Genomic DNA, 23,426 nt, shown 5'->3' on the forward strand with positions numbered 1-23,426 from the left:
TGACAGTCCTGTCAGCTGTATTGTGTCACACAGACTGACATTATAATGCTACACTAGATTATCGACTGAGGTGCTGCTTACCTCTGTGACCGCGCACCGACGCTGAAGCCCATGTAGCCCTCCTGAGGGAGCGAGTCGTCGCCCAGCTCCCGCAGGTCCTGGGGGGCCAGATATTTGTCTGTGTCCCCCGTCATTGCATCGTCACCTGCCGGATGAGAACACACAAGGCCGACGAGAGGTTACAGAAAGAAAATGTAAACTGTCTTTGAACTTTGCCAGTTCAAAACTAATGAATGAATGAGTAAAGCTCTCTGCTCAGTAACTACTGTACAGGTGAAACACAAATCCTGCTTCATCTGAGATCCTCAACATTTATCTGTGGCGGACAGACTGGCTTCACAAGGTGGGAAAGTCTGAGTGCGGATTTAAAATTATGGCTTCTTTGTGTTTCTTGTTTCTGGCATCCATGTGGACCATAACAGAGTCGCCCTCTTTCAAACAGACAGATCAATGCAGCCTCTGCCCAGAGGCTCTTTTCCAGTTCAGCTTTGGTCCAACAAACAAACGCTTTGCTGTCACTTAAAGCTGTTTGTTACCAGTAGAGCTTGCAAACAACAAACAATGCTGCTCTCAGTTACTTTTATGTTACGTTAGTTTAGCAAGCTTACAGTCATAGCAGCAACAGCAGTTTTGCAGATTTCTATCTACATAAAATGAAAGTCATGTAGGTTTTGAGCAGGTCTCACTGACCACACATTCATGTACAGCACAGTGTTTCCAGTTAAGGTGAATAAGAGCACTTTCCACACAGCAGACGTCCATGTCATCACAGCAAACAAGTCATTCAAGCCCAAAAAAAAGAAGCTGTTAAAGAGTTGAAACCTACGTTACAGGCCTAGCAGCATGTTATTCCCCTCAGAGTTACTGTAGATCCTACTGATGAACCGGTGACCACAGAGATGAAAGAGAGAAGGGAGGAGAGGAGGAGCTCAAAAGGGAGAGGGGAGCAAGTGCATGCAGGCGGAGAAACGAAAAGAGAAAGAAAAAGAAGGCATTCCAGCAACCACAAAGCACCGGAGACCCCCACCCCACCCTCCTGTCCCCTCATCCCCTGCTGCTGCAGCACCCCTCCCCCCTGAACTTTCTCCCTCACACACGAACTCTGCAGACCCCATCTGGCGACATTCCAGCTCATTCTCCGGGACCCCTTTCTCCGTGCAGCCTGAGCCACAGCAAACCCCCTCCTGAGCGGGCAGAGACTCACCTCCTGCTTTAAAGCACTTCATTCAGCCAGAAGTCCAGCCTGAAGGATTCTCACCCTGAACTAACTTTTCTTCAAACTGTAACCTCCCTTCAACTCCCTTTCACTCTCTCTCCTGCACACGCTGTCCCTCTCTCTCTCTCTCTCTCTTTCACAGCCCGGCACTCACACAAACAGATCAGCTTTCTCCCGCCTACCCACCCTGCTCTAGGATTATCCTGTGTGTGTGCGTGTGTGTGTGTGTGTGTGTGAGTGTGTGTTAGTTTCGGAACAGACACCTAGAGCTCACTGCAGGACAGAAATAGTAAGTGGGTGTGTGACTCAGACTAAGTTGTCCAACATCTAAACTCTACCTATACAGTGTCTTTAGGAGTACATACGACACAGTAAATATCCTCACTGCTCCCATAAACTCTTATTTTCTGATCTTTACATTTTGTGGTTTATATATTGTCTTGTCTGTCTCTTTCCTTCCTCCCTTCGCCCCGCCTGTCTGTCTGCTTGTCTATCTCTCTATCTGCTAAATAGTACAAACACTTTGCTGTCAGTCTGCTCACTCACGGCTTCACCTTCTTTGTCATTCTCCCTCTTGATCTCCATTTCTCTCCTCCAGCTGCTTCTTTGTGTCAACTCACACATGTAACAACTAGAGGTGACGCTAATTGAGAAATTCATGTTGCATCAGGCCAGAGGATGATTTCCCAAATCACTCCAGCTGGGAGTGACACGACGATATCTGTCTGTTCACAGCTGCCTGATGTGGTGAGTGTAAATATTAAAGGCAAATAATAAGATTCATAGCTTCTTACAGAGCTGTTTTTAAGTCTCTTGGTGCAAGCTTAAAGTCTGTCAGAGCAGTAAAGACCATTATGACTTTTGGACAATCCAAGATATAAGTTGTCAATCGTGAGTGTAACACAGTGAAGTATTTGACATACTTGGCTGTTACACACGTCCACTCATGGCTGGTTCAAAGCTTTGATGACCAAAAACAAACTGCGTCAAAATTCTGAAAGTGTCTGAAATTTAGGTCCAATTTAGAATCACTGCTTCTACGATTCACGTCTTAAAATGAACCAAAGAGGCCACAGTATTAAAATGAACCAGAAGACAATGGCTGCTAATGACATTGTAAGAACCCAAAGACATGTATATGTCTATATATAAGTGCCATGTATGTGTATATAAAGATGGATGATGCGAGCTGTTGATGTTTCTGCTGCACTGCACGAAGCATATTTGCACTTGTGACACATGTACATTATGTTATCATTTTTTATTTTCCACACAAATCTAGGAGCACATTTTACTTTTGTACGTGACAAAATAAGCCTTTGAATCCTTTGCAATAGAGAGCATCTAAGATTTATCAGACCCATCACTGCACTCAGTGAACTTTTAATGGAGCACTTAAGTTAGTCCTGCCCTAATGCATAGCCTACTTTATCGTCTACTTAATCAGCTGTTTTCCTCTAAATGGGTCTAAATTGTGAAAACTGTGTTGAAAAAGACGAGCAACTGAGACCATAATCTCATTAGGAAAGTGTTTACTGAGGTAAGAAATCAAGTGAGCGGTCGGGTCATTTTGCTTCTATATTTTGACCAGCAAATGTTATATTTAGAATATGAAATGTCAAAGGCTGAGGATGACAAACATACAGTTCATGCCTGAAATCAACAGTAGAAATGAATGATTAAGCACAAGATCCACTTTTGGAATAAGAAGAAGGCTTGGCATCAAACAGTCACAAGCCAACATGTGGCAACTATGTTATTGCCTTTTAATTAGTTTACTTAGCACATAATTCAGATTTTATAACCATGGTTACCAAATATTAATTAACTTTACAACTCTGCAAAAACTTGCTGGAAAGCCCACAACCGCACAGGGTTTGTGAGCTGTCCTGTTTTAGATTGTGGACTGTGAGTGTTATTGGAGATGTTAATCATTGCTGTTACTCAGCTGGTATGTGAGCGTGTGAGAGTATGTGTGTGTGTGAGATGGTGTGTGTTTGTGGGCCTGGTGTTACACTTACATATATTTTTAGATCAGACAAGACAGATGGACTCTCTAAGCTCTACAACGAAAACATCAACTCACACACAAAGTCAGTGTGAGTGCAAGCGTGCACGTAAACATACATAGAGCAGAAGTCACGGCAACAAGATCACACAAACAGTTTAGTTCCATCAGTTCAGCTGCAGCACTTCACACTGATTATTGGAGTTAGTTACTGAGAGATCACCACTTACAAGAATAGCTGATGCAGATATTTCCAACATCCATCTCTGTTTAAACAAAGCAGAAATATACCTGAAAGCATGTATTTGTTTGAACCCTTTGGAATATCTCTGAAATCACGCATGTGGGAATATTAGTGATGGAGACATGAGACTGCATATAAAATGTTTATCTCATGGTTTTCCTTTTTTTTTCCCCCTTGATTTTCCTTTTCTTTTCATTCCTCTGCTCTCTTTCTCGACTCGTCTCTCTGTTTGTTCCCCATCTACTCCAAGCAGAAAGACCTTCGCTATGAGGTCACCTAAATATTCAGGCAAAGAGCCATAATTCACAGGACAGACCTACACTTAACATCCTGCACAGTCCATTCCTACTATGACCTATGTCACATTTTATTGCATATATATTGTGTTAAATATATGAAGGGCAGTAGCAGAAGTCGTCTCTGACCAGTAAGAAACTATGGCACACCTGGTAATCTTATGATAACAGTCCATACACGAACTCAACCACAGTAGGAAACTAAACTCTTTCATTTCTACTGAGGAAATGTGGATTTCTGCAGGCTGCTGACATTTTAACAGCTATAAAAACATGTGACTGCCTAAAAATGAAAGCCTACCATTCTTTACCATCAATGCAGACTACTTAACACAAAAACTGGGGGGGCAGAATGAGTCAAGCGCAAAATGAAACACACTATTGATTAGAAAATCTCAACTCATCAATTGCTATTTTTCTCCCCCTATTCTGCATCACATCAGGGTCAATCAGAACAGAGTTCAAGTTCAGCTGCTTTTGAGCCCTACTAGACCATGAGAACAGAGATACACAAAGTAAACACACACACACACACACACACACACACACACACACACACACACACACACACACATACACACACACACACACACACACACACACACACACACTCCAGCAGCTGACACCGTATTTGCTTTGGCTCAAATGTGTGAAACTACAATGGAAGCGTCACTGACAAGCCTCCGAAGACAAAGGGTCGAGTGTGTGTGTGTGTGTCCTTTCTACTCCACTCCGTGAAAAGAAATCTGTTACACACTCAAAAACGCCATATGCAGACAGTTGGCATGGCAACCAGGAGAAAGGCATATTCCCTGCATTTTGGACGCATGAAAATACTGGAGGCTTTGCAACAACACAGCATGAGAGAGTCGAATGGGGAGGCAGCAGCTGAAAGTGCTCAGCTACAGTATGGTGTGTGTCGCGCATGTAGAGTACAAGAATAAAAAAATCCTTCATGGTATTTAACTACTTTCAATTAAATAGAATACATATAAACTTGGCACAACTGGAAAAAGGTGAAATGAAAAATGAAAGAGAATCTAGATGTTAAGTTAAGAACAGAGGACTGACACACAGAATGAAGTGACACACAGAAGTGAGGATTTAAAGAACAAAAAAAATGAAGAAAGATGAAAAATACCTTCTTCCACATCAGATATATAGTCCTCTGTGATCATTTCGGGGACATTGGCTTTACGGACTGTGTGATTGGGATGGAGGAAAGGGTTAGAGAAAAAAACGGAACGAAAAAATATGGAAAAATCATATCCATAACAAAATCATAGGCAAATAAGGAATTAAAAACAACACAGTGATTATTGTACATTTTCAGTAGCTGTCTAAATCAGACTCACCATTGCAACTAAAACGTCAAACGATGAAATAAATAAAATAAGGTAATGATGAAAAAGAAATAATGTTGGCTTTTCCACCTGAATTACTCAGCAGCAACAACAAAATAGCTTGTGGTTCCCTTGACAACAATGGGAATAATTGGCAACCATGCGACCAGCACTGGGATCTCATGCTATTCCAGCCCAAAAGCCAAATATGACTCAACCTGAGATTTTATACACTCTGACTGCCTCTCCAGGATTTTCTGACTGAAGTCAGGTTGTATTGGGAGTTTTTGGTTTTTTTTGTATTTGAAGCAACATATTTCGTAAGATTTGCACGTCATTAAGCCGCAAAGTGAAGCCTTACCCTCATCGTCAGACATGTCCAGCACCTCATTCATGGTCTCTGGAACGTTCATCTTGTGCTTCTCAATCACAGTCTGTCAAACAGAGACAAGGTGTTGATTTTCAGTGCATATCAGGGTTATTATAGTCAACTAAAAAGTAAACAAAAAGTAAACATTTTAATAAACTGATATAAAAAGAAAAAATAGAATTTAGAAAAAAATCTAAAACTAACTGAAACAATATCGTGTACTTACAAAACTACCTAAACTACAATTAAGATATGCAGGAAAAGTCTTTCGTTTCAGCCGTTGTGAATTTGGTCAAATGTGTCAATACAACAAGCATGAGGAGACATTAGTGCATGTTTATTGAGAGGGACTTACCTTCCCAAAGTGATTTCTTTGTACTGTAAAACCAATTCTGAACTTCTTAACTCTTGACAAATGTCTCCCATATTATGATAATAAAAAAGTAAAAACTAATACTGGAACTAATGACAATTCGACTAAAATGAAATGGGGGAAATGTGGACTAAGCATCAACAGAAAATTAAGACAGAAGCAGTTTAGATGTGTTATTATAATATTATGAAATACAGTCAATATGAAATTTCTACTTTGCCGGGTTTTTTTTAAATCAAAAGTCAACTTGAAGTGTTTCTACTCAAAAGAGAAACTCTATATAATAAAAGTAGGAGTAGAGGCCTCATTGTTAAAAAAAAAAAAAGGAAGAATTTGGGAAAATATACATGACAGTCAGCCAGGACCATACATGGTATGTTTAAACACACACTGGGAAAAGAAATACGCACCTGAGTGGTCAGAGTTTCCTCTGTGACCACTTTGAGTGTGTCAACTACAGAGATGTAGCCAAGCCTCCTGGCAATGGACAGAGCACTGTTTCCGTTCTGGAAAAAAAAAAAGAATAAATAAAAAAGGTGAATAATATTTGAGCAGGAAATCAAAACTACTGCTCTTCTTAGTAGCACTAATTCTAAAAGCTATTTTACATCTTATATACTGTGTGGTTTACGTATGGTATGGTGAAGTATTCATGTGAGCCTGTGTGTACTAACAGCTGTGAGTTCGTTAGGTGATGCTCCATGATGTAGCAGCATGTTGATGATGTGTGTGTGTCCCTGCTGTGCAGCCTGATGGAGAGGTGTGTAACCGTTCTGCAGAGGAGGGAAAAAAAAAGAGGGAAAGGTTAGTTAGAAAACAAAACACGTCTATTCTACATGCACTGACATGCAAAATGAGTGACATACACTGTATTTGTAGATATGCAAAATGCTCAAATCTCTCCTGTGCACAAAAATAAAGTGAAAAACACACACACACACACACACACACACACACAGTAAATGTTTACCTTGGTCTTAGCGTTGACCTTCGCCTGATTTTTCAGCAGGAAACTGACCATCTTCACGTTGCCATAGTGACAGGCCACATGGAGAGGAGTGTATCCCAGCTGACGATAAAGAAAATAATTAGCAAAATGTGATTAGCAAAGAGATACTAACAGTACTGCATTGTCTCTGTCTACTTAAACCGTGTGACTTAAATATATGATTTGTTTTACAAAAACGAGAGAAATTGTTTGCCCTGTGAACTTTATGACTAATTTACATTGATCTAAACTTTGGTTTATCAAATTTCAGAGGAACAAGTGTGTCCAAGTGCATCCAATATCAGTAAATACCAACAAACACTACACTTAAACCCACTCAGAACCTCCATGGATGATGATCATGTAATATTAATTGTTTTTGTTGGGACTGAGAAGAAAATCATATCCTTTTATCAAACATTTTGAGTAATATGTCCCGTTCTTACAATTTTTTTTCACACAGAAACCATTTAAAATAATATCATGTTATATCTCTTTTATGTACAGTACACCAACAGCCTACTATAACTTTATTTGTGCTCTGACAAACTTCCACACACTGGTGGTCTTAATGGCCAGATGGGCACTGTGGCTTAAAAGTAGGCACTTAGCTACTTGGGAATAGTGCAAGTGTGGGTATTGGGAAGGATTGATTATTTTGTTCAACCAACAGAGCAAAACACAAAGATCTTCAATGGCATAAAACAGAGAAAAGCAGCTTATCATAACATTTGAGAAGCTGGAATAAGTGAGTATTTGACATTTTACGTGACAAACGATAATCACAAGCGAAAGGACACAAAGACACTGGTGGCATTACCTTGGTCTCTGGGTCAACAATAGCTCCATGGTTGACTAAGACCTCAGCAACGTTGACTTTATCCTCCTGGGCAGCCAGATGGAGTGGAGTCAGACCGGACTGAGGACAGAGACAGAGACAGTTAAATACACAGACAGACAGAGATAAATATACAGAGTTAAACACACAGATGGGATTAAACATATAGATGGAGAGAAACAGGGGCAACACAGTTATTGGCACAGTGCACACAAAGTAAAATATACAAACAGCAAGAGAGGATGGAGGGACAGAAAGGTGGTGAATACAGTGCAATATAATCTGGAGGTAGTGAAATAAAGCTTGACAGGTCTGTGCACCGTAGTGACCAATCAAAGACACCAAAGTTGACACACCCACTCACAAACCCAATGCCAACAGAATAAACTGGATTAGCAGATTAGACACCTCACTAAAATATCATTACTGAAATACACTCAATATAAAAACTTCTACTTTGACGTTTTGTTGATCGCTGTTAAGCTACCATCAAGAAAACTTAACATTTACTGTAGATGTTTCATACATAAAAGCCTAAATAATTGAGTGTTGCATAAAGGCAGTCTCATTTTTAAAATAAGGCCCATGAATTCATAGCACACACAGACATAAATATATGTCCTACTGTAAGACTCATACACCTAAACAGAGGCAAACATCTGAATGTTGAATACCTTGTTGCCCATGTTTACGGGTGCGTCTCGAGCCAGCAGCAGCGTCACTATGTCCACGTTGCCTTCCTGTGCTGCGAGGTGCAGAGGGGTGATTCCCTGGCGTGTTACTGTGTTGGTGGAGGCGCCGTATTCCAGTAACGTGGTGGTTATCTCCATCTGATTCTTTTTTGCTGCAATGTGTAGCGGCGTGTAACCATTCTGCATACAGAGAGAGAGACGATTGTTTCTTTGATCACGTTTTTTTTCTTGAACCAGCATCATCAAATCAAACAGCCAAGTCAAAATCTAAATCAGTTAGAGAAAATACATAAAAATCTAATTCTCAATTAGTTTGAAATTATCTCAATTCATAAAGTACCATGTGTTATGTGCTTTTTCAACAATGCATATTGTCTTTGTATTGTATTGTATTATAACCCTTTTATAAAGTGTACTAGCTACTTTGAGTTTGTCACAAAAAAGACAAGATAACAAAAAGTGGGTATTATCTGGCTGGATGATAATCTAACATAACTGTCTATTAACATTCACTGTAACTGCCTGAAAACACTGACTTATTCAATATTCTATCGGGGACTCAAAGCCATTGGAGCCTAGCTAATTTCAGTGGCAGCTCTTTCTGGATAGATGCTGTTAGAGTAGAAGGGGCATCCGACCAGCCAATCACAACGCTCTGCACAGCCTGTTCACTATGGAACATGGTGTAATTGCATGTGAGTGACTGAAACTAGGTCAGCCTGCTTTCACCCAGAGCCAAAGAGGAAGAGAGGGAGAGAGAGGTTTTGGTGCATTAATGCATTAAGGAACATTCGATAACCACTTTGAACCGACTCTTACCTTTGCGGCAGCATGTGGGGAAGCTCCCTGGTTGAGCAAAAGCAGTGCCACCTTCTGGTTATCATAGTGTGCTGCCACATGCAGTGGAGTTAGTCCACTCTGAACACACATACACAAACACTGTTAGACAGAGATATGCATAGTGCAGTATGACTAGAGATAAAAACAGAATACTGTGAAGGAAAACAAACACGTAGACAGCAATTGTGCTATTGTGCACGTGTGTGAGTTGCATATAAGAGTGAGGGCACATTTACTGTGGCTGGTTCTTTATGTGGGAGCTCACACACACCCACACACTCTTTTTGTCTCTCTTAAGCCACCACTCTCTCACACACCAGTGCTTCAACATGCGTTACCTTCCCAGCAGCATCAGGCGGAGCATTTTTCTGCAGCAGCAGGTTGGTGACCTCGATCTTTCCGTACTTTGCAGCCACATGTAAAGGAGTGAAGCCCTTCTGGAGAGACAAAGTATACGAAACCACATTCATTACAAAATTTAATCTGCATTGAAGTAAGAAACACAAGAAATGAAACACGCCTCAGTCAATAGTTAAATACAGTTCTCTCACAACTTGTTTTATTAACATGGCTGCTCAACACAACCATGTGTGTTTAATCACTTATAATTGAGTCGTTTGCAGGGTAATGTCATGACAACATGAGAAACAGACTATTTGATACGTAGAAATGATGAAACAAAACACGCACTCAGGGTGTGGAGATCTGCGTTGTGTGTGTGTTACATCAGATTCTTCAGCTATGAGGCAACACAGATCAGCGACTGTGGTTCAAAACCAACTCTGTCCACATAGACCCAGCTGTGTGTGTGTGTGTGTGTGTGTGTGTGCACATGTGTATAGAGGGGACTAATTCTTCCTGGTTCAACAGCCATTAATCAACAATAGAAATCCATATCTGTGGAGATGGTGGATGGATAAAAGATCTAATGATCTAAAATCATGCATGTTTCAATAGCTGACTACACATATTTTTTTGACACCTTTATGTGCCTGTATTGGTAATAAATAGGAAAAGTTAAAATGCATTTTTATGCAAGCAGCATGGCTCAACAGATGGTAACGTTCTGTTAGTCCATCACTTTGGTACAGACTGACTCATATTGCCTGGAGATCCCCTGACCTTCTGCAGGTCCAAGGTTTCAGAAGTTCATACCGACACTCATTTTCCCAGATGATGAATCCTCATGAGTGTGCTGACCCCTCTGGAAGTCCAACCAGCTGTTGGATTTTTGTTGGAATTTTGGAAATTTTACCTTCATTGGGTCAAAATTTCAATTTCTCAATTAATTTGGTTTATATTCGAATAACTGCAAAACTAATGATCTTCCAATCAGCCTCTGTTGCACTTGAATGCTTGATGTTGGCCATTAGCTCAAAGCGCAGCCTCACAGTGCCACTAGCATGACTGGAGACTCGTGATGATTTAACAAAACGAAATAAAAAAGTCTTTGTCCTTATTGCATGGAATTAGGACAAAGACTTGCTGGTGGCACCCTAAAAAGGACCTGAAGAGATTTAATATGAACTAAACACACAGAGCCTGTTCATTCCTTTGTTTTGGCAAGATCTAGTCAAGGCTGAAAATTACCTGGAAACATCTCGTCTGTTTGACTGTATTCAGTGCTTAGGGACTTTCCTCAGTGTTGAAAAACAAATTCTCTACTGCAGTCTAAATGAATGTTTTAAAATGAGTAATGCACAAATTAAATTGTTTTCAGACTCTAGAGAAGTTATTGGAACCCAACTGGCTGAAAGTCAACTGTATCTCATGTTCCTCAGTCCCAGAGTCCCTTACGGTTGAGCAACAGTCCAATGGTGACACCATCAGTAAGAGTGTGTGTGTTTGTGAATTTACCTTGGTAATGATGCCCAGACTGGCTCCCTGGTCCAGCAGCGCTGTAGCCACATCTCTGTGCCCCTCCCTGGCAGCCAGGTGTAAAGGTGTGTACCCGGAGCTGGTCGTGGCATCTGGACACGCTCCGTTGCCAAGAAGCTGGTGGACGATGTCTTGCTTACCGAGACGGCTTGAGATGTGCAGCGGAGTCTGGTCATCCTGGTGACGAGAAGAGCCAAACAAACATTTTTAACTAATACTGAGACAACGCAGCAGCCAAGAGAGAGAGGCCATCAGTTTAGGGAAAATGTGTCTGATATAAGGAGTTGTGGCTTTGCTAGTTTATTATTAGATCATTAAGTATTATTAACAGTCTACAGAATCAGTCAGCTCTAAGAAAGAAGAATACTAATGTGCTTGGTGCATTAAAATGAATAGAAAAGATAGTATATCTGGCTAAAATAACTAAATAAAAGTATTTCTATCATTTTATGACTCTTCCAAATGTGAGAGCAGAGAGACAAACCCTCACAATGGAAACAAGAGGAATGGTTCTGTACAGTAATCCATCACTCAATAGTCCAACCACACTGTCACATACAAACAAACACACATCATTACTGCGTCGCCAACAAACATGCACAAATGCACACACATGCTAGAAAAACTGCTGAGTCTGACAATAAGTAGGTTCAATGTGTTTTCTATTTAGAAGATTGACTTTTGTCTGAAGTCAAATGTGACACGTGGTCTACCTTGGCCGTGGCATCGACTCGTGCTCCGTTCTGGATCAGATATCGGACCACATTTGACTGTCCTGCCCTCGCTGCCATGTGGAGCGCTGTCTCGCCCCTCTGGAACACACACACACACACACAAGAAAAAAGACTGGATGGTTATTCCAAAGTTTTGTTTCCTCTCTGCCTTCCTTCCTCATGAAAACACACACAAAAATCTTGGGAGGAGAGAGAGAGAGAGAGAGAGAGAGACCCTGTGCTCTCCACACCCATCTCACCATGATGACGTCCCATAATGCTCCGTTTCTACGGTAACCTGGCCACAAACACGGCGTGGGCGACCAAATACTTGGGGTTGAAGTGTTGAATGTGCAGTACTCTTTCCCCTTTTTATTCCCCCTCTCTGGTTGCTTATTACTCAGTTCTTTCTCTTCCTTCCTCTCTCTCTCTCCTTTAATGTGATTTAAGAGTTAACAGAACTAGTAAGAGTTCGTAGCTCCCACAGAAAAGCACTGACAGACAAGATGGGAGTGAGAGGTCTTTCCTTTACGTATACAAGGCATTAATAGACTTTCTTACCTCCTTCCTGAAATACAGAGGTTTTCTCTACTATCTGCTCCAATAACACACTTTCTATGTTTAAATGCATCAGTGTCTATCTGTGAACTTCTATGTTTCAGGTGTCAGGTATCAGGTGGTGGAGGAAAGTATCATGTAAAAACACATTACAAGGACTTTTCAGCCCCTCGTTCAAAATCCTACTTTAACCTGCAATAACTGGCCACTTGGGAACAGTGGAAACAAGCGGTGGACACAACATCTGACATATAATCACCTTTTAAAGTGATATGGAGAACTTGGGAGCAAACATTTAATTCATTTTATTCATTTGGATTTGTGTTTGTGCCACCTCTCTTTGTGCTCTGTTTTTGGTCTCTACCAACTCCTGAGGGACGTATCTGGCTCTTTAGCTGCTAAAATGTTCTCCAGCTAGTCTCCATCTTTGTCCGTCTGTCTGTCTGATTTTAGAGTTTTATCACTGAATGTATTATCGTCCCATTAACGTTTCCATTCTGTCAGGCTGTCAGAAATCAGGAACTTCCTGAACTCACCACATTGCTTGTGTTTGGTGACGCCCCGTGGTTGATCAGCTGGTGGACGATGTTGTCGTGTCCCATAAATGCTGCAACATGGATCGGAGTCAGACCGGACTGTGCGGTGAGGAGACACACAGAGGAGAGGAGAAAAATTAAAACAGATTAACCGAATAAAAAAAACAGCTTAAACTGTGCATTAACATGTGAGCAACATTTTACTGTCAATGCTGACTTTAATGTGATATGATGATAAAACTATGTTAGCCCTGCAGAATAGTAGTCATTAATATTAAATAAAGTTATTGAGTCCCAGTTGTCTTCTATTCTTAAGTCTAGTTAGATTATTTCAGCTTTAAGAACATCAGAGAATCTAAAAAGAAGAGGATAAAAAGGTCTACAATCAATAAAAATGTCACCTTATTCTTGAAAGCTGTTTTAACCCAGTTTTTTTCTACAGCAAAGAATTTGCTCAAATCAAACCACATTATTGACTACTAGATTGTGATTACTTAATTAAAGCAACATAACCAATAAAGAACCAAAAGTGATACTCAAATGTTGCTTGGATTGCTAACAACATGCAAAGAGGAGATAAAACCAAATGTGATAGCAGATTTTCTTCATAAGGGCCAGAGCTTCTGATGTGTTGATTGATAGGAAAATAGACTTGGATTTATGTACAAGCTTCCCTTAAACAATGAGCAGGAGGACAGCAGAAAATGAGCCTTAATAATAATAATAATATTAGTAATATTTTTGCAGAATGTAAAGTATTTACCTGTTAACCTTCAAAGTATCCACTGAGAGACAAATGTAGTGGTATAAAAAAGTAAAGTATTTCTCTCTAAAATTGTTTTTTTTTTTGCTGTAGTACACAAAAACAAGTGTTGCCATAGTGCTTTCATGACACAGACAAACACACACACACACACACACACACACACACACACACACACACACACACACACACACACACACACACACACAAACACACACACAGACACACAGACACACACAGACACACACACACACACACACACACACACACACACACAGACCTACCTCTGTGACTGCCTGTATAGACGCTCCATGCTTCAGAAGAAGCTCCATCACCTTCACTCTATTTTTCTTACAGGCAATATGCAGGGGCGTGAAACCATTCTAAAGCACAGGAAAACAAAAATATGAAGATTTTAAAGAGCAAAAATAGTCCAGAAACTCTTTGTGTGTTGCTTTCAGGTCTTGCAGAGCTGGCGGAAGACAAATCTGGAACGACAAATGGAAAATACCGTACAAAGAGAGACCTTCTTTTTCTTTTTCCCTTCTTTCTGTAACTTTTTCTCTTAACCCTTCTGCATGCAAACCAGACAAGCATGTGTGGAAATAATTGACTCAACTCTAAGCTGTAAAAAAAAAAAAACAAGGAAAAAGAAAAAGTAAGCTGCACTGAAATAGATACTCTTCTTTACAACTCACTCTTCTCTCGCCAACACGTACACTCTGCCCCCTCTGTCCCACCCTCCCACTTTTACTCGCTTGGCTTTGAGGTTTCTGGCTCAATCCTATGACTTCATTTTCCTCTCCGTCTCTTTTTTTCCTCCTCATTCTCTCTAGCTATAAAGTCCCAGTGCTCTAACCACACCCAGACTTCTCCCATTACAGAGCAGAGATGGTTGTCTTACACCAAGACAGTGGCCGGGGTTATAAAGTCTCTTTTAGCCTCCTTGTCTGTTTCCTCCATTAACAACCTTCATGTTCTCTCTACTGTGTCTTTTCTTCCCCATTCAAGTCCCTTTTTTCTCTATTTTTGTTGTAAACAAAGAAAAAATAGGGATAGCGAGGGAGGTAAGGGAGGAAGAACAGAAAGGAGGCGAAGAGCAAACAAGAAATTTTGGTTGGTTGGGAGATGAAATCATCAAGACCTGATTGTATCACTTAAACATTGCACTGCCACAACCTTGAGCAGCAGTGCAGCTTCCATTAAAATCCCTGCAGAAAAAATCTATTTCTTACTAGCTTTCCCTCCCAATCTACAGCCCCTATCTGTCACACACCTTGTTAAGTAAACATGCTGGTAGTTTCACGTGTCACTTTTCCTTTTGTGTTGCACATGTAATCCTACGAGGTGGGACCTCACAACATTTCCAGAACTGGCTCGAGTGTGCAACTGAACTTCAGCCCATTAAATCAAAGGCCACCGCAGCATGAGGTGAATACGCAGAGAGGCAAAATGCTTTTCTTTTTCTGCCGTCTAGGCTTCTATGCTGCAATACTTTTAATGAATCTACAATGAATGATTCTCTTCTAATGTCAGACCTCCGTATGACCTCCGTTCAGACCATCAGTCTCCATAAATTTCCAGTTCCAGTTTGATCCACAGCATGTGAGTGAACAGGGATTGAAATAGAGTCACAGCCCAACATCATTTTTCCAAAATGTTTGGTCTGTGTTACACTGGAGGCCGCAAATAGGCAGCAGAATTATACATTCTATCAAATACATGAATGAGAAGATTTAAAGGGACCAACAGGGTTGGTTACACTTCTGAGTGATGGGATGACTTCATATCATCACCAACTATTTTTTTCTGTACCCATCAATCCTTCTGTTACATTAACCCCCCCCCTCTCTTTATACTCTCCTCCCATTCCTCTGTCATATTTTTATTTCAATCATAAACACAGAAACTACATAAGGTCAGCTGTGTCTCTCTGCTGCCTCACCAGTGCCTTGGCGTTGGGGTTGGCCTTCTTGTCCACGATGACCTTTGCCACCTTGTAGTGTCCACAGTGGGCAGCTACGTGCAGAGCAGTCAGATAATCATTGGTCACGTCATCCACAGGCACCTCGTGGTGCAGAAGCAGCTGGACGCAGTTGAGGTGGTCGCCCTGCGTCGCCATGTGGAGGGGAGACAAACCGTTCTGGAGGAGAACAAAGTATTTGTAAGAATGTTGCAAGCATTATAAAAAACATTAAGTGTGCTTGTTAACCTCAGCATTTTACAAGTGAGAAAGGGAGTCCGCCCTCCCCCACACCCCTTTGACACAGCAGACTTCATTTTGTCATCAACAGGCCTGTCAGGAGGAACTGAACCCCCACCCCTCCTCCTGTAATTTGCTTGCAATTAAGGATGATGTCATGTTGGACTGCATCATTTCACGTGATGACAATAAATTGTATTATACATAAACCACTGAGTTTAATCATTTTTGTCAAAGTGGAGCAATAAAAGGAAAAACTGGAACAGGAAGAGAACCAAAAAGCATATGAAATAATAAAATAATACACTGTGATCAAATTGTGCAAAGGAAAAATCATAAAGTGGTCAGTTTGCTGGTGGACCGTAAAGCTAAATGCCATTTTAATTGCATTAATTAATTGCGTTTGCTTGCATTTTTGGCCATTTGCCTTGTAACTGAAACATTCAACTCTTCTCAAGTAGGACGGTACAGAAGAATCAAAAACAGCAGCCGCCATGCCTACACTCTGCCAAATACACCCAAAAGAAAATAAACACTAAACACAAGAGTCCAGAAGTTCGTCATCCATCCAGTACTGGGATATTCCCAATTTAGGGTATCGCTGAAAAGCCCCCAATGAGCCCAAAATGGCCTAAGGGTTAGGGAGGTAACAAGATGAAGAACACGAGGAGTCACTGAAGTCTATGAAACTTCTTGGGAAGCAGAACGAATAGAAGGAGAGAGTGATATAAGAGAAGACAGAGGGCATGAGAGTAAGAGATAAAGACACACAAAGACTGGAGGTGTACCTTGGTCTTTGACAGTATTGGAGCTCCTCTGTCCAGCAGCATCTCCACCACCTGCTCATGGCCGCTCCTGGCTCCACAGTGGAGAGGAGTCAGACCGTCCTGTGCAAAAACAAACAGAGCAATGCAGGTACAGTGGCTGCCGTTCAGCTTTTAACTTCACACCATCACCAACAGTGTCCTTAAGCAACTCAGTGAAGCCCTCCCTGCAGGGGTTTGTGACAAGACACTGCAGACGACCTTCACTTCCACACAGCTGTAGGAGGATTTGGGTGATATTCATGATTTCATTTCATTTCAAGAATACATGTGCGTCTATAGGTTGAGAAAAACCCTCAGCTAAAGAATGGTGGGCAAAGAAAGCTGCATTTGTCACCTAGCGATGATGATATAATATGGGTACTGTAAGAGAAGATGTGTGTGTGTGTGTGTGTGTGTGTGTGTGTGTGTGTGTGTGTGTGTGTGTGTGTGTGTGTGTGTACCTTGGTCCGTGCATCTATCTTGGCCCCTCTCTCCAGCAGCAGTCGCACCATGTTGCTGTTCCCACGTTTGGATGCTACGTGCAGTGGTGTTATGTCATTCTGGGGAGAAAGAAAAGCATCACTTCGTCATTCAGACACAAGAAATCTCACTCAGATTAATATAAAAGGAAAATAGCACAATAGGAAGATAACACAGAGCGTCCTCTGCTTGATGGTCTCATATTGTCCAAATTCAGGACATTGTCTACATAATAGGTACAGTAACACAATTCACATTATGCATTTCAACTGCAAATGAAGCACAGTTCACATTTCTGTGCTTACTCAGTTAGAGAAAAGGGGCTATATTTGACAGCACAGGAGGAAGATTGATAAATATCCCCCTCTAGAGGTGGCACTGGGTGTCCTTCTACAAGAGGAGGAAGTTTTAATAGGATAAGCACTGTGAAGCCGGTATTATAAAGAGTCTACCAACTGTTTCATCACTATATCATTTGTATGACTACAGGCTGATACAGATTTTTGCTGGTTTGTCTTTGAAATAATGTCACCAAAAATGTCATCTATTTTACTCCTAGTCAACAAATCCCATGAATGAAGGATCATGTAGCACACAGACGACATGTATGCTTCCTCCTGCAGAGTGACAAGCACAGCTGTAGATTTTACACATGTCAGCATTAGATTCCTGCACATACACACACACACACACACATAATGTCGAGCCATCTCATATGAGACTCCAGGAGTGAGAGCTTGTAGCAGCACTCACCACAAAGAGTCTGTGTGTGTGTGTGTGTGTTTGCCATCTTTGAAGCGAAGCACCTACCCTTGCCTTGAAGTCCACTGCTGCTCCTCTGTTAAGCAGGAGTGTCGCTACGTTGATATTGCCGTAGTGAGCCGCAATGTGGAGAGGAGTGAAACCGCTCTGAGAGGGACAAGACAACAGACAAGAGAATCACTTAAAGACAGAGGAAAAGAAGCAAAACATCTCTCTTAATGAGCCATGAGCGAAGCATGATGAGACACCACAGGGCGGCTGGCCAAAAGCAGGCTAACAGAGCGCAGGGCTGAGCAGAGGAACAACATGCTTTGTAAAGTTTACAAAACATAAGGTGCTGCAATTTCCCATTATAATAAAATATCATTATTTTCTTCGGTTGTGTAATGAAGACAAGTGTGTGTGACACTGTTCAGGCCTGAAGTGGACAGAACCACAACATAAGCAACCATAAGCATGTTAAGTTCCTGTCGAATGAAAATCATGCAAAGGTAATTCATCTGGGGAATATCTATCTCAGCTCCTTGATACAGTATGTTTTCATGTGACAGGAAATAGAAAAACCAGACATGCAGGTAGGCATGCATCTGCATTAGTTAGAGGCAATCTAGACCTAAAAGGCTGATTTAAATAAGCCATCAATTAAAACGCCTGGACTAAAGTTACCAAATATGGCACAAGTCTTCCGGAAAAGTATCCGAAACATAAATCATTCATTTCCAGTTTAGTCTTAATTGGTGAAAACACTTTTACTCCTGATTTCATGATCAATATTCTATTACCAGGAGTAAAATCAATGAGTTGTTCTATTGAATCTCCTTTCTGGGTGCAGTGACAGTAATGTGACAGTCAGGGCCATGTTTGTTTGAAATGCAATTAAATAAAAATCTATTGGTGACTGAGGTCATTACTATAATTTCAGCCCCGACAGCTGGATGAGATCCTTACAGTTTCTGCTCTTCTTTGATAGACAGATGGTCGCATGCACAGTCAAACTTTAGGTAACATGAGCAAATAACAGCATATACATTGCTGAAAAAAAATCAAGATTGTACGCTTAACAAGCAATCACTTAAGCAGTGCTGGGAACAACAACACTTTTTCTAGTTGACAGATGTCACAAATTATTGTAAGGTCCAGTGGGATCACATTACAGAGAGGTGCTACTGTGGATGGAAGAAGAGGAGTCATGGGGGAAAGGATAAAAACCTGCACTTGTATACTTTGTAACAGCTAATACATCAATACAACTGCCCAAGACCACAAGGTTAGCGGATGCAAACATTAATGACCAGCTTGCATCAGCCGGTTGACTGTTTTGCATGTTAGCTGGCTATACAGCGACGGTCAATTTGATGTTTCTTGGTAACATCAAGGCATGAGAAAAAAACAAGGACAAAAACGTAGAGGGTGACGGTTTAATGATCTGGCATTCTGGGGCGACACATGTCAGGCATTTCCTATCCATAACCACAAAAAGAAAATCACTTTCGATCATTTGAAATCCATTATTGCTTGAGTAGCACTCAAATGTGTGCACAGTAAATACAAAGCCACAGCCAGCAGCCGGTTAGCTTAGCTTAGCTTAGCATAAAGATTGGAACAGCTAGTGAGGGACTTCCTGGAGCCTTGATGTCACTGTGATGTTGCCAGGTGTGCAGTGGAGACTTCAGGAGGAAGCTGATAAACACGTTGTAGCTTGTTTGTTTAATTTGAACATATATTAGTGAGCTGGCTGTTTTCCCTGGTCTCTGATCCTAAACTAAGCTAACCAGCTGCTGCATTTAGGTTCATATTTACCCAACAGACATGCGAGTGGTCTTAATATTCTCATCTAACTCTCGTCAGGAAAGCAAATAAGCGTATTTCCCAAATGCCGGCCAGCTCGTTTAAGGGTGAGCAGCACATCTTCAGTGACGTTGGGCTTAGCAAAGATGATGGTTAGGTTTAACATAGCACATTAGGACGAGAAGTTACACAGTACACATTGCATCTTTACCAGAAAGGAATAACTGAGATCTATGAGTGGATCTATTGATGGATCCAACATTGGACACTACTAGAAAAATGCATCAGGACTGAAGAAGACTAAATGATCATTGTGCACATTAAAACATGTGTTAAAGATGTCTGTGAAGACCACAGCTGGTCACTGCTGCATTTTTCATGTGGAAGACACCTCATCAAATGTTTTCTGATTCAGTGCTTCAATTGATTTCACTGCAAATATTCTCCTGAATACTACTAGTGGTCTTCAACTACCCCAATGGCAGAGAGAACTGGGCCTTTATTTGGAACAGGTTTAATAAAAGCCTCTCAGTTAATGCCAACTTAAACTTTCCCCTTTTTAAATTCAGTATTATGTGCATGTACATTCCCTCAACTGTGCTGCTCTCAGTTTTTCTTGCCATTTTCATTCACCAGTTGATTGTCCTTTCACTTTCACTTTGTTACTGGTTGGCTTTTAAAGTGAAAAATCTACAGAAAGTGTTAAGGTTCATTGACTGCAAACTAATATTGGTTGGGAAAAAGTTAAATTAACAGGAGGATTAAATATATATTTCTGTTAAATGAAGGATGCTGTTGTTCTGTGGAAATGTGCATTATGCATTAACCATGAGATTATATCGTACATTGCTAGATCTACTGAAAAAGACCTAGGCCTGGAAATAATGGTTTCAAAAGCTCTAGATATACTTAAGGTGAAATTCTATTGTCATTTCTTTCATCTCTGCCCAAAAGCAGCGAGCAGCTGGATGCACATAAAGCAAAAAGTCGAAATGCGATGCAGGCTTAAAAACAGGCACACAGGTGAGACGCTGTCAGCAGCAAAAGCGTTCATGCCAGCATTTAGCGTTCATGCTAGCAGACAGAAGGCTTTGGCTTTGCAATGGTGACCAATGAGTGAACAATGAGAGGAGAGGAGAGGAGAGGAGAGGAGAAGAGAGGAGAAGAGAAGAGAACATGTACCTCTGTTGTTCTATTCACCATCATCTAGAAGGGAAAAGGGAAAACAGGGAGGCGGTAGGGTAAGAAAAAGGAACAAATAGAGGGAGGAGGAGGAGGAGGAGTAGGAGGAGGAGAGAATGGGGTGGTTAGTGCACCACAACAACTACAACACCAAACCATGGTTGCACGAAGCTGTAGGATGGGATTCATGGGAATGTGGCCAAAGATAATGAAAAGAATCAAAACACAGAGGGACACACAACAGGATGATGGACTGAGCCTCTCCCTTATAGTCTGATATTTGTTCTACGCTGAGACAGACTCTGTGGGAAGTATATCCATTATCGAGTATCAAGTATATGCATTATCGTTATCAAGCAATAAAGACGACCCTGTTCTTGCCCTCAGCGGCACTTAGAATATGACACATGTAAAGACTTTTATCAAAAATGTAAACAAGAAAGTAAACAGTTGTACCACAGGAAACATGTTCAGGACTTTTTAAAGAGGAATCAACAAAGGGTGCGCAGTAAAAACCTTCCAAGGTGTCATGGAGCCAGGATTAATAAACAAAACAAAAGTAAACAAAACCACTTCCTCTGACACTAGGTCAAGCAGTAGGTCATGATGGGAATAGTAGTCCTGCCTATAGTAAAGAGAGCGTACCTTGGACTCTACGTCAGCGTTGTGGTCATTCTGGAGGAGGAGTGCGGCGGCCTTGGTGTCATCTTTGCGAGCGGCGATGTGCAGCGCTGGCAGACGGACCTTCCCCTTGGTGTCGTTTTCCAGTAGGAGGGAAACCACCTGGTCGTGACCCTGCTGCAATGCCACCGCCAGAGGAGTGAAACCATCCTGTGAACCCGCAGAAACAGTTAAGGAATGTGCTTTCAATCCCATCTTGGACATAACAAACAACATTATAGTAGAGAAAGTAACACATTAACGCTACACAGCAGTGCGCCTCCCGTGTAAACTTACATTATGTAAGTCAGACAGCTGCCTGACACACGGGGTCAGCAGTGGCAACAAGTATTCCTGTCTCACCTAAAGTACTGCAGTGTGTCTTTTACACAGCCAAGCACGCTCACCTGTATGCTCACAGACAGACACACACTGCTATTCAGTGTCACAGTGAATCAACATTTTCCTCAGCTTCATCACTAAACAGTGGTGGAAGCATCATTCAGATCTTTTGCTTAAGTGAAAATAGCAATACAACACTAGTAGATATACTTCATTGCAAGTAAAAGCAGCAAAATGCACCTAATGTATGAAAAAAGTATCAAAAATACTTAATAGGCAGCAGAATGACGCCTGTCGGCATTTTAATGTTGCCAAAGTTTGAGATTTTATATCTAATTTTCAAAAGTCAGTGAAAAATAGGTGTAGTAGTAGATGTAGTAGAGTAAAAAGCACAATATTTCCCTCTAAAATGCAGTTCAGTAGTAGTATAAAGTTGCTTAAAATGGAAATACTCATGTACCTCAAAATTGTACACAAGAAGAATACAGTAAATAAACTTGGTTGCTCTCCTCCAGTGTCATCTACTGTTATAAGAGAGTGAATTCTGCTGAAATGCAAAGAAGCTCTTTCACAGTGTTTGTCATGTTGAAAAGAAATGCAGAGATGCTCTAAAGGTTGTGTAAGTACTTGACTAGAGGTTCAGTGTCTCTCAAGGACAAATCAAAAGGAAATTTAGCTGCTAACAGGCTCAAACCAAGATGAGATTAAGCTAACTGCATACTGCACACACACATCCATACTTATCCATTCACACTGGCAATATAATAAAGACACAGCAGAGGCTACTAGCAGCAGTATCTATGAATCATCAAAGAAAATAGAACAGTACAGAGGCTGTGTGTGTTTACACAGGACGCCGACTGTCTGGATAAACCAACTCAGCATCACTACACCCACACATCAAAGCAGAACCTCCCCTCAGAGATCCTGCAGAGCTCACACACCAAACTGTACTGGCGAGAAACAACCAACCAGCCAAACAAATAAACCCATGCTAACACACACACACACACACACACACACACACAGACACACACAGACACGCATTAACACACAGCCTTAATCAGATCCACAAGCATCTCTGAAAAACACACACACACATGCACACACCCACAGGCATCGAAAACATGTTCAAATTTAGCCTTTTTAAGGATTTCAAAAGCAATCCCGAAGCACTACCCTCCCGTTTCATCTGCCTCATTATGGATTCAGGAGAAGACACACAGTCAGTTTAATGTCCTAAAAATACCTCAAGAGACAACAGCAGCAGCAGCATCAAACAAAAAGGCACTAAAAGACACTTTTTGATCTTTATTTACGAGCTTCAGAACTTGCAGTGACACAGCATAATTTTACTTCACTGCAACAGAATTAGCTGAAAACCTAAAAACACACTGAATTGCACAAATCAAAACTATAGAAAAACAAGGTACCTATTATGTGACTAGTTATTCTCATCGTTACTAACGTGCCGTAACTTAAAAACT

General features: G+C 41.1%; 1 protein-coding gene across 1 annotated transcript in view; it reads right to left on the reverse strand.

The window, feature by feature from the left end:
* Positions 1-23,426, reverse strand: part of LOC139219520 (ankyrin-3-like) — a 127,069-nt gene that overhangs the window by 44,348 nt on the left and 59,295 nt on the right. Inside the window, exons 6-25 of the mRNA XM_070851412.1 lie at positions 21,583-21,768; positions 20,938-20,961; positions 18,016-18,114; positions 17,187-17,285; positions 16,708-16,806; positions 15,662-15,859; positions 14,001-14,099; positions 12,954-13,052; positions 11,860-11,958; positions 11,126-11,323; positions 9,607-9,705; positions 9,248-9,346; positions 8,411-8,608; positions 7,719-7,817; positions 6,881-6,979; positions 6,585-6,683; positions 6,321-6,416; positions 5,529-5,601; positions 4,966-5,025; positions 82-205 (exon numbers count right to left, since the gene is read on the reverse strand). Of these exons, the coding sequence (XP_070707513.1) occupies positions 82-205; positions 4,966-5,025; positions 5,529-5,601; positions 6,321-6,416; positions 6,585-6,683; positions 6,881-6,979; positions 7,719-7,817; positions 8,411-8,608; positions 9,248-9,346; positions 9,607-9,705; positions 11,126-11,323; positions 11,860-11,958; positions 12,954-13,052; positions 14,001-14,099; positions 15,662-15,859; positions 16,708-16,806; positions 17,187-17,285; positions 18,016-18,114; positions 20,938-20,961; positions 21,583-21,768 (2,246 nt within the window). The remainder of the gene's footprint in view (positions 1-81; positions 206-4,965; positions 5,026-5,528; positions 5,602-6,320; positions 6,417-6,584; positions 6,684-6,880; positions 6,980-7,718; positions 7,818-8,410; positions 8,609-9,247; positions 9,347-9,606; positions 9,706-11,125; positions 11,324-11,859; positions 11,959-12,953; positions 13,053-14,000; positions 14,100-15,661; positions 15,860-16,707; positions 16,807-17,186; positions 17,286-18,015; positions 18,115-20,937; positions 20,962-21,582; positions 21,769-23,426) is intronic.

Source organism: Pempheris klunzingeri, chromosome 20, assembly GCF_042242105.1.
Source record: "Pempheris klunzingeri isolate RE-2024b chromosome 20, fPemKlu1.hap1, whole genome shotgun sequence".
Taxonomy (NCBI): domain Eukaryota; kingdom Metazoa; phylum Chordata; class Actinopteri; order Acropomatiformes; family Pempheridae; genus Pempheris; species Pempheris klunzingeri.